At 40.8% G+C, this 12,501-nt stretch overlaps 1 protein-coding gene across 4 annotated transcripts in view; it reads right to left on the reverse strand.

The window, feature by feature from the left end:
• dnajc6 (DnaJ (Hsp40) homolog, subfamily C, member 6) overlaps nucleotides 1-12,501 on the reverse strand; it is a 35,719-nt gene extending 23,218 nt beyond the window's left edge. Inside the window, exons 1-3 of one of the 4 annotated variants that reach the window (XM_018696425.2) lie at nucleotides 12,177-12,501; nucleotides 7,950-8,106; nucleotides 687-822 (exon numbers count right to left, since the gene is read on the reverse strand). In XM_018696425.2, the coding sequence (XP_018551941.1) occupies nucleotides 687-822; nucleotides 7,950-7,962 (149 nt within the window). In that variant the 5' untranslated portion in view covers nucleotides 7,963-8,106; nucleotides 12,177-12,501. Of the gene's footprint in view, nucleotides 1-686; nucleotides 823-7,949; nucleotides 8,448-11,784; nucleotides 12,145-12,176 lie in introns of those variants that run through there. The other 3 variants (XM_051077273.1, XM_018696411.2, XM_018696419.2) reach the window with 3 other exon arrangements.

Genomic DNA, 12,501 nt, shown 5'->3' on the forward strand with positions numbered 1-12,501 from the left:
ATATTTGTAGATGTGGGCCATAGCTGCACTCACAATGTGAAAATTATGGTCTTCAACTTCTGACACTGTCATAATTTTGACAAAGACAAGTCTTTGGTTGATGAAGCTCTATATTGGCTGCTGGATTTTTCTTGTGCCTAAGAAGAAGCCAAAGCCAAGCCCAGCCATATCACTGTCACATCACCTGTCACAGAGCTGTGGCACTGGGCCTTTATGTACTTTCCAACCTGTGCTATGCATACAAGCAAATTACACGTGAAAGAAACAGCAATTAAGAACTGCAATTGAAGCTGTTTTGCCACTTGGCCCACCAGCAAGTAATGAATGTCAACCTGTGTCCTCTGTCCTCCCAGACCATACTGATTACTTTGGAAAGGACAAAGTGAAAGGATGGAGCTCATGCTCTCACAAGACACAGTGCTCAGCTTTCACAGCAAAGAAAAGAAGAGAGTTTGTCTGGAGAAGTGTATTGACACTACTGAAAACCTGGCAGAATTTGCGGAAATCCTCTTTCAGTCACATAGAGTCTCGATCACAAGTAGGGCTTAGTCAGCAAATGTTAAGTCGGAAAAAAACCCAAACTGTCGTCCAAACCAGAGGAGATGATTTGATAACATTTGGTGAGTGTGGTCAAATTTGAGTAAAACACAAAAAATATTTTTGCTACAGTACAAGCAGACACTTACGTGGCAACCTGATGCATGACCTTGGTAGAGGTGTCCTTCAGTGTGTCCTTGAGGTTGTCCTTAAAGTTGCTGAAGAACTTCCCAGCTCCTCCTTTCACCATATCCAACAGTCCTCCACCATAACTGGCATCCATATCTGGGAACGATATTAGCCAATCAGAATCCAGAGAGAAACAAAACATACAACAGAGAAACACACTGAAAATAATAACAGATGTTGAAGACTCAGAAAACCTCCCATCTTACTTTTTCAACCAAAAAAATAACAGCTGTTTTCTATACTGATTAAGACTTTCTAAATATCAGATCAGCGCTTATTAAAAATATGTGCTGCTTCAATTCTAAACTGGAGTTCACAGTTTTCCATTTGACCTCAGTGATGCATGAATGAGTCACTAGACAACGCAACAAGTAAACATGTGCGTAGGTGTGAAAGAATGATGGACAAGAACACAAGAGACAAGACACACATTAAAATGCATACCATCTGTAGCTGTGTGTTTGTGTGGTTTAGGTATTTCTCATGTTGTGGGGTCTTACATCTGCTCAGACAGTCACATTATGGGGACGTGTCTTCCTTATGGGGACAAAAAGGCCCCACAACATAAATATTAAGGTGAAGATGATTTAAGGTTAGATTTAGGTTAAGGCTGGGGTTAGGCAAGTAGTAGTTATGGTTATGGTCAGAGTAAGTCTCCATGAAATGTATGTAAATCAATGTAATGTTCCCTAAAGTCATGGAAACAAGACTGTGTGTGTGTGTGTGTGTGTGTGTGTGTGTACTGTAAAAAACAAGCAAGAGTTGGAGGAGCCCCAAGTGTCATATCTGAGTCAGCACCCCCTGTGGTGATCTGAGATTTTCTGTCTCTCTTTCCTTCTCTCTCCCCTTCATATATCTGTACATAACAACCACTGTGGCATCACTTGAGATGTAACTTGGCAGTGCTGACAAATATACAGACATTAAACATGATGCAGCAGAAAAATGTTCCCATAACTGGGATTTTCAGCATTTTCAGGGTCTAGAATCTCCTCTGAGCACAACCTCTGGCTCAGGTGGTGCTTCAGTTTGATTAGTTTCAAACTTAATTAATGAGGAAGTCTGTCTTGGTCTGTATGAAAGTAGAATGTTTGTTTTAGCTTGGAAAACTAAAGCCATTATGAATGAAACTTGCAGAAATGGAAAAAATTAAGCAGAACCATGTTAAAAGGGAGCCTATTAAAATAAATTATGGTCTTGTATGACTTGACTTTGCCTATAGAGCTCTGGTAGTTGACGTCACACAATCCCGGCATGCAACAGTCGAAATCAATTCACCTACTGTTCCCCTGTTTACAGCAAGGAAGAGAGCGTCATGTAACAGTTTCTAATAATATGATTCATGTTAAGAATTAGATTTTGAAACATCTACGTCTACTACATCTGTGATTCCACGTTTCTACAATATATAGTTCAATTTCCGCGGATTTAAAGTGAACTCTGGCAGTTTGAAATCAGTGCTGACACCATTCATTTTTGCTTAGGCTTTTCCTGCCAATGTGGCGGTGTAAACAAACAGAGTCCCGTGAGTCACACTTGGAGTTCTATACACCAGTCCTCCACCTTCATCTGACCAGTACTGAGAGGTGAAGCAGAGCATGATATCGAGGTGAGGCAGATGGTTCATTATGATGAGGTACTATAGTGTCATTAGTGGCAATAACATCACACAAACTGCAGCCAGCTACCACATAACCTAAGAGGAATAGCTAATAGGCTATTACAGGCCATTTTCTTTATGCTGGTGAGCCAGTGTGCTTTACTCTGTACAGACCTGGTATAGCAACTTCTAAGATTAGCTGTCAAAACTGAGAAAAATTTTCTGTGTGTCTGAAAGAATCACTCCTCTTTTTCTCAAGATAATAACTGAAATATAATTAAGGTTGGGTTACAGTTATAAGATGGGTTCCAGCAAAATAAGGAATGGTTCATTTAAAATTTAATTCAGTATGAATCATTTCAGTCGGAGACTGCATCATACTTTTTAAACAATAACTTTCACTCTCACCCTTATTATCTCTCGACTCACAGCACCGTTACCAAGTAATTTTTTTTTCTTTACCTAAGGAAATCCTCCTCGATTTTTTCTTTTTCTAGATAACATTTATGGCTCAACTGAGGAGTTTCACCCTTAGATAACAAACTTACAAAGACATTATACACTCTGTCTCAGAGAAAATCTGTCTAGACAGAGATGCTGGTTGTTAAGATAAAGTTTCCTGTGTATTCAGAGAGAAACTGCTTTCACTCCTCTCTCTTCTTTCTCTCCTTCCTCTGTCACAAACCTCACTTGTTTATTCTTTATCCCTCTACTCTTCTCTACTTCCCTGTCTCACTCACTTCATCTTGCCCTCCTTCACCATGTGTTATATTTGAGACGATTCTTTACTAAGTTCCAAATTTAGACTTCTCATCTCTGGCTGCAAAGGCCTGAAATGTGTGACAGGGATTTATTTTTTCTGCTGAGGAATAAAGCTCCTGCTTGTTGAACTCATGCTGAACAGCATATGATCCACAGAAATCTTCCAAACTCGAATGGAACGTCGCCTCTGGCAATCAAGATTACCAGAGTTCAATCAGGTTTGGCCAAGTGAATTACAGAGAAAATTTTTACTGAGGAGACACTAACACAGAGTGACTGAAGCGTAGAAATGACTGCATTAAACAAGTTAAACAGGGTACCTCAAAACAAATACATATTAGATTAGATTAGGCTTGAGAATTCTTGGGAAATAGATGCTTATTTACGAGACACAGGGCGACCTAATGAAAGGATGCTATTGAGCCTTAGCTAATGGGAACTGCAGGATCCAGTGTTTTGTGGCTTGAGATACACTATATCTCAGGATATCTCAATTTCTGCAGCTTCAATTTTGACTTCTCTTTTTTAAATATGTCCCTTGTGAGTCCCCTGACTTAAAAGTGAAATGACATTAGAATAAGAGAAGTATGCTTTTTTGGGTTATCCATTAAGATCTGAAAGGGCTTCACTAGCCTAAGGTCATTCATTCATTCTGAAATAAATAGCTGAAAACCACTAAAACTAAAGTTACAGGAGTTTTGCATGACTACAACAAAAAAAAAAAAGGACCAAGAAAGAATTTAAGTGTATTGCACCGCTGACATTTTCACATCTGTCCCTTTAGACCTTGCAACCTTTAGCTGACAGCAGGCCTCTCTTCTTTTTTTTTTTTAAACATCCTGTGAAACTGCACAGCACAGATGCTCTGTCCTCGGCTTTTTGAGGTGAAATCTTTGCCTGTGCTTAGGGCATTTCATCTTTATTTATCTGAATGGCAGAGAGTGTTCACACTTGGTAAGAGAAATGAAAGAGGATAATATACAGCAAGGGCTAACCTCCCCTCAGAAAAACATGCTTCATGATATTTTAACAGCTAAAATAACCATGTTTACATTAGTGTTGGACAACCTCTGATTCATATATTAAATTTTTTAAAGTAACAGTAAAGTGAACAGGAAAGTGGTATCAATCTTTTTGTGTAATTCTCAGCAAGAAAGCAAGAAAATGTAGAACTAATAAGCTTATCTGTAGTAGGGAATATACACTGAAATGCTCTCCTAGACTCCTTAGGGCAACACTACAATTTCACCAGTAAGTTTTGGTCTATTTTTAACCTCCTTACTATGCAGATTTCCCAGTCAGTGAGCATGACAGTATGTATTAGAAAAACCTGGATCCTGCTCTACTTTGAAATCAAGAGCTACGTGAGCTCAGCCTGGATCTGCCAATCGCATTTGATACCTGCACAGGTAGGGAGGCAGCTGTGATGATGAAGGAGCAAATGTGCTTCAAAGTAATCTCAAAACAGAGAGAGCTGTTCCACGAAAACAGGACCAGGCCAATACCTCCTCCCTCCTCCCTCAGCTGCCTCCTATCGCTTTCACTGAGCCGACCAATAGAAACAGAGGGAGAGGGAGAGAGAGAGGCAAAGAAAAGAGAGACAGTTCTAGTTATGTCCAGAGGGATCAGTGGGCTGTCTGAATATGTCTCCCTCCTCCTGCAGCCTCAAACCTCTCTCCCTCAATATCCAGCTTGGTGTGAATGACACAAAGAGACACATATGTGCAGCAATAAAGCCTGACGGACAAACATGCTGTGCTACACTCGGATCTCACTGCTACTACACCAGGCTGGGCCTTGTTGCGTCCTGAACCTGAATGACTGCAGTATCAACCCAGACTCTAATCTGCTTAATAATAGATGCTGCTGATGAGACAAGGAGTGTATGATTAATCATCGACTATACAGCTTAACCAAAGGAGTATTACACAGCTTTGAGTGGCAAGAAAGCTACTACAGGCTCCTAAACTATGACACATTGGAAAACGCAATGACAATACAGTTACAGCTACAGCTTGTTGTTGCTCAGATAGTTGAATAGTATAAACTACATATAAAAGTACAAAAGGTCTGAAATTCTGATGTTATAATCGTGACACTATCTCCATATGTTCAGCAGGTTCCACATTAATTTCAAAATGCTTGGCCTTGTTTTAAAGAACAAAACATATACTGGGATTCAACTAGCATCTTCCCTTCCATATTTAGATTAAAAGGCTTACATGTCATGATTTTTTGTTATAAGTAGATTGTGCAAACTCAACATTATAATTTGCAAAACAGTAGACTTAAAGGATAACTCCAGTCCACTATCAGACTCCACTGACAAAAACAGTAATTTTACTAAGCAGAACATATACCATTACTTCAATCTGCTAGTTTGTTTGTGTTATTGTGTAGTACTTTTACCCATGTAAAACATCAGAATACTTCTTCCACCACTGAAAGCCACACAATAACACACACAAACTAACAGATTGAGGCAGTGGTATACCAACAACTCCTGTGTTTTGCACTTTAAAGAAGGGTCTTTTTCCTTAATAAAAACGTCTATCTCTGTAGGGATCCTATCCATAATGTTGTCAGACACACATAATGAAAATCTGAGCCTGTCAGTGCCTTACTCAATACTGCACAGGTCACTGCACAGACATTTGTCCCTATGAGTCATTTATGCTAAAAAAAAAAAAAACAGGCCCAGGTTAAAAAATACTTGAGTTATCCTTTAATTAGCCTAAGCCATGCCATCTATGATCCAAATCCCATCAATACAGTATATTTCTCCTTGAGACAAGTGCTGTCCTGAACCTGTAGTGTCCAAACAAGCTGTGATTACAACCGATTACAGCATTGTGTTTCAGGTTTTTTCATCAAATCTAACAGGTCTGATAAATTTATGTGAATCTGCCTGCTTGCTTCCCTGTTGGTCTGTTAGCCAGTCTATGTGTCTCTGTGTCAGTGACCAGATGGATGTGGGAGTGTGCAGGCTGGTTGAGCCAGCTACAGTGACAAACTCTGCTAATACAGACACCAGGGGAGGCTCTGATACAGACCCTATCAGGTAATACAGCCGCAGAGAGCCCGGCCACTCACAGAGCGAGAGAGTAGTACATTAGCAGCACAGAGAGCTCTAGGCTTTGCCAGAAAGATCAATGGTTTGAATGTGTCTCCCTCCCTCTGGAGTGCCAACCTTCACCCCTCAAATCCTGGTTTTTGTGAATGGAATACACAGACACACAAACAGAGGCAGGCACACATGTACATCAAAAAGACCATCCTGGCAGGCCACACAGACATCTGACACTGGAGTCCCCACCTCCCACCACCCTTCTCCACCACCAACCCCATTGACCCTCCCACCCTCCTCATCCAGCTTCTTTTGTTTCACACAAATGTTCCTCCCTTGAGGCTGGCTGACTCCACAGAGCACTGCAGTGAGGTGAACACTGGGCAGAGACAAGCCTCAGCACAATTTACTGAACATTTAAAGAACCCAAAGTAACAGACTTCCCACATTAGTCTCTAATTATGCAAATACTTTACTTGTTATTCAGTTGAAATATTAGCAGTAACAGTTGTAAGAGTAGAAATTCTATTAGACTGTTGAACTATATTGTCTTTTTTGCTTGTGATGGTGAATATGGATGATGCATGAAGACTGAGTGAGCACACATGAAACATTTAAATTAGCCAGTTACTTGGAGAAGGCCTGAGAGGAGGGAAAAATGCCCCATATCAGGAGAAACTTTACACCTGTAGCATTTATTTTCTTTGATGTGTTATCCAGCATGCAGTTCAAGTTGTTATTTGAACTTATGTAGAAGAGCATAAAATAATATAATTGATGGGCCAAATGTCTGGCATGACATGACACGATAAATAAAAACAAAGCAGTAAAGGTAGTTACAATTACAGCAGTGGTATTACAATTAACAGTTGTCATAAAAACTTTATTCTATTCAAGAGGCTCTTTTAAACATGACTACGCTGCTCTCAACGAAGATAAAGTGTCAAAACAAACAAGTTATTGTGACTGAATTCAGTAAAGCATGTCAGGGATTTGTCACTAGATTAATGATAAACAGATGGACTTTGTAGCATGCGCCTTTATCATTAAAGATCATGGTTTTTTGTTTTAATTGAATGCAGTAGGCCAATAATCCATCATTCATGGCCAGTTGACTTCTGAGCTGAGAATATTGTTTTCTATTAAAATATTAGACTGCTACTGCAGCTGGTGATGTTCTGTCACATTTAAACCCCATTTGAAAAAGGTGGTTATTATAGTAGATATCCCACAACATTGGCTGGGAAATGAGCTTCTGTATTTTGCATATTTTAACATAGACTATGGACACCAGAAGAGAGTATTACATGTTACTGTGTGTGTGTGGATATTATCTAACATATTATAGACATTCAAAATATATGCAAAATGAATGTTAACAAAGACTTTTGGACACTGTACACATCTAAAACATACCTTTTACGTCTAGTATGAACTGTATGTCAAAAGCAATAGTATTGTTTCCCTATAGGAGCATGTACATGGCCAGTTAGCATCTCATGTAAGAACAATTCTGCACCAAAATGATGGCACTGGGACATATCGTCATACTTATTCTGCATACAATAGCCCAGTGATTCCATTTAGGTGGGGTCTGGGGACCACTGGGTGGGTGGGGATTCACCATTTCATACTTTCTTTACTGTTAGCCATTGTGCTGACCACTGCTACCTCTCCAGCAGGACAGTTACAGGCCGCGTTAATACTGTGTAAAGTCATCCCTTCTTACTCAAGCACTTTCCACGTCAGCGTACAATCGCCATCCAAGTTGCCGGTGGCGGTGAGGAGTCTTACCTGAGCTGTCCATGGTGCTGCAGTCCTCCTCTCTCAGCGGGCCTGCCTTCGGTCCAAGGGTGGCCGCTATGGAGCCTCCAAGTGTGCTGCCGCCGCCGCCGCCGCTGCCGCTGCTCCCTCTGCCGATACCGAAGCTATCTCCGCCGCTATCGACCAACTGCAAAGATTCATAGCCATCGTAACTGGTCTTTTTCTTGTAGGCCCCCAACAAGCTCATAACCGAAGGACACAAAAGAGAAATTAAGGACAAAAGAAGCTCCAAAGACGTGGTAGGCTGCACCGCGCCGCACCGCCGCCACCACCACCACCACCACAGCCGCCGCCGCCGCTGCTACTGCCTGTGCTGCTACTACTGCTGCTGCTGCTGCTGCTGCTGGGTGCACCACATGTCCGAGGAGGAGAGGACGACCGGTCTCCTCTGTTCTCTATGGAAAGAAATATTCTGGGTGGTCTCTCTCTCTCTCTCTCTCTCTCTCTCTCTCTCTCTCTCTCTCTCGCCTCCTCTTTTCCTCAGCACCGCATTTTACTACGACGCTGCTGCTGCTGTCGCTGTAGTCCCCAACAGGGTACAAGAAATCCACCCCAACACAGAGTAGTGTAATGTTATTAGTGCATCTATTATTCACACACTCTAAACAGTACTTGTGAATACCGGTATGTCTAATAAACATCTTTTTACTGAAGCTGCAAAAACAGGACATTTTCACGTTTTTTTTAAATGAAATAATACAGGATATCAAAAAGTCAAAATAGCAAACTCACAGTTGAGCATTACTGACAAACTATAAGTGATACCAAGGTGAACATGCCTTGAAATAGGCTATAGCACCACAGATGCATTATATCATATATAATATTCTAGAAATATTTTTGTCTTGTGAAGCAGATTCTCACATGTGCTGTTAAATTTGCTCAAATGTGCCTCTGTAAAATAAATAGGCTCCCAGTTTTTAGTATCACAGTTCATATTTTGGGTGGAAGACAAATGTTCTAACCTTTTGTAACCTCATTACAAAATTTGAAGAGTTTAGTATAGGCTATATTGGCTATAATTTGACTTTATCAATTGATCTGCTGATTATTTTCTTGATTAATCAATTAGTTGTTTAGTCTGTAAATTGCGAAGAATGTCCATTAGAATACCCCAGAGAAGTCTTGTAATATATATATATATATATATATATATATATATATATATATATATATATATATATATATATATATATATATGAAGTTTCAGGGAGAATGAGAGAAAGAGAATGCACACATTATAAATGCAGGGAGCTCTTGAGTTAATTGAAACGGCAGCCCCTGCTACAGTATGACCTGCTTTCTTCAGTATAAATAAGGAGCAAATTATGAGTCTAAGCCTATAATGGAGCAAATTTCTCATCTGAGACCTGGCCTGAAAAGGAATGAGGACCCCCCTGTAGCTTAACATAAGATTAAAATAAGAGCAGTATTGTAGTCAACATTGCAAGACAACAGCACCATACTTTGTCAAGAAAATAAAACTCTCTCTGCATCACAGGGGATTTTCTTACTCTCTGCTCGACAAATAGCCGCCTTGGATGTTAATAGGCTCTTTGTAACAGCATTAAAATCCAACACGTTTGTAATTTTAGCTCCAAATTTGTAATTTTATAGCTCCAATTTTTGTGTTATGACCCACGGGCCAAGCAGGACAAAACACTGACCACTGATGGCATGCTTCCTTCCTTGGCCTTGTCCCCTGGCAACGGAAACCCTGCATGGTTCTGAAAAGAGGACATGAGCCTGGGAAACTCTTTTCGGAGAGCAGACGGGTGCTCAAAGCACAGCGGGAACGGAATGTCCAGAAGGGAGGGATGATGGACCTGCCATAACCGGACGCTACGTGCTGCTGCCGCTCCATTGTTGCAATGGAGCTTCCTGTCTTGTTCCTAACCATGCCTACTAATATTTACCCCTTGATGTCCCTATGAGTGTGCATATTTATGATACAGCAGGTGCAGCGCGGGCTTCATGTTCACTGCCACATCACAGCAAGATGGAGGATTCACTTATGAAGTCAAATACATGTACTTTGTATGATATGCACTTTTGTTTGGTTATGTTTGTTTTCCTTTCTCTCTCAGGTCGCTCATTAGCAAGAGACATTTAATCTAATGAGGGGTATATAATACGAACACCTGTCAAGCTTATTAATTGTTAAGTCTATCAACCAAAACTTTGCTGTCAGTTATTTTGTTTATCATTAAATAGCTTGTGTCATTTTTCAAGCAAAAACATAAAAACTTCACTATTTCCAGCTGTTCAAAAGAGAGGATTTGGTGCTTTCAGTAAATTTACTGTCCTTGAGTGTTGTTCAGACAAAACAAGTTATTTAAATATATCTCCTTTGGCTCATGGAAGCTATAAGTATTAATAACATGTCTCTGCATTGTATTACAGATGCTAGTTTAACCCTTGTGGATGTGGGGCAACTACTACATAAATATGGGCAAAAAGTGGATGCCCATTATAAAGCTAGTGTTGCGCTTATCTTTGTGATCTGCCCTGGTGTCAGTGACACTGCAAGACTGGTTTCTTAAGTTGCTCTTATGTACAAAACAAACCAAAGACCAGTTGACAAACCTGCCTCACACGAACATTGGATGTTCTCCACTGAGGGTTTGGTGATTACTTTCATTTACTCTTTTTAAAAATCCCTAAAAAGCCTTTAAATGAAGCACTCAGTGCCATTTTAGCTGTTTTATGACATAGCTGTAATGCGACACTGACCATGGCCGTTGTATTTTAAAAGATGCTGTCTCACAATTACCACTGGTTTTTAACCATCATCCTCAAGGATCTATTGAGGATTAATGATTATCCCTGTAAGAGTTAAAGCAGAATCCAGGAATCTGCTGGATCAGCTGCAGGACTTGGCGGACTTGGATCTGTGGCTGAGTCTGTGAGACTTTTGATCCTGTAATCCAAGCATTCTTGTCCTGTGTAGTAAAAACTGAATCTTAACAATCTTCATGGATTGACAATAAATGCCTGAAATGGCAGGTGGTTTATACTGAAAACTGGAGGATCACAGTTCATCAGCAGCATCTATCCCATCAAATGCTGCTGAACAACACATGGATTCCCTTCATGTTTACTCACTCTAAGTCTGCACCCTTAGCCATAAAGAACTCTCTTAAACCCTTAGAGTACAGCTGCTGTTTTTATTGCATCATAAACAGAGGCATTATAAATATTTCCTACATCTTTAACAGTAAAATCATGTGCATTAAATTGTGTGTCTGACTTAAATGGCTGTTTTCAGGCTCTAAATCCTCGTTGATGAACAAAGCCACCTTTACTCTGGAGCAAAAGGTGACTCAGTGGCCATTGATCAGAACATGAAACCACACCAAGCTGTGTTAAGCTGCTCACGTGACGTGCGTGACGCCGGTGGTGATGTAAGGGAGCGCTATTGGTCAACACACGAGAGGAGCTGTCCTCTCAACATAGGGCCAGCCCTGGATGATGAAGATGGTGATTCTGATAATACTGATGATGAAGATAGAAGACACCTCTCATTCAAATACAACGTGATAACTGGGGCTCTGTCGTTTGTAAATGTCTAACATCTGGCTTCCTGGTATTCGATCTATAAAAACTGATTTGCAGACGGGGTGTCATGCGCCTTTAAAGGTGTCCTGAAATGCCGTTACCGAAATCATCAGCTGACAGGAAAAAAGTGGCAACCTTCACACTCATTCATATCATTTATCGTTAGGATAAAGCAACGACAGCGATGATGATTCTTGCTCAGAAACGATAAAACATGTCATGCAAAATAAGTAAAAAAAATCGATACCTGACAAAAATAACCCAAATGATGTCATTCACGATGCTCGTGTGCGCATCTAGTCAAATAGAGGCCCCGGAGCACAGAGACAAGTTTATGATTTCACATGAACGTGTCTCAGAATTGAGGGAAAAACAGATCATCTCCTCTCGAGCTGCGTGTTGATGATAACCTGCCTGTCCACCGAGCAGAGATGCACTAAGGGGGGTGGTGGTGGTGGTGGGGTGATAGTGGTCAGAATTTCCAGAGGTAGACTGATATTATGTAACATCCACACACACATCATGATGCTCTCTTCGTCTCAGCCTGCTCTCAGATACATGGCTGTCTATTTAACACGACACTCGAATCACAGCGAATGAGTAAAAAATAAATAAATAAATTCCTGTAAATGGCTTTACCTTGTGGAGCGCTTTCTACCATTCTCCCGGGAGCGCCGTCTTGTGCCGTGGTGGAGATGCGCTTTGAACCCCGGCTCCGCTCACAGACACCGACCTTTGATTTGTCATTCGCTACCAGTCAAAGGTCAAAGCGTTAAACGGCCAGTGAGGACACACTGTCCTAGAGTTATTCCAAGGCAGTTCCCTGTTAACCTGTCGGTAAATTTTACAGAGGCAGCGCCGGGCTACGGCATCACCATATAATCACATTTTGGCATATGAGCTACAAACAAGGTACCGCGATGGCGATTGGTAGAGCTGTAGAAAATGTGGATGGGCTTAAACC

The sequence above is a fragment of the Lates calcarifer genome, linkage group LG17 (assembly GCF_001640805.2).
Source record: "Lates calcarifer isolate ASB-BC8 linkage group LG17, TLL_Latcal_v3, whole genome shotgun sequence".
In the NCBI taxonomy this organism is placed as follows: Eukaryota; Metazoa; Chordata; class Actinopteri; family Centropomidae; genus Lates; species Lates calcarifer.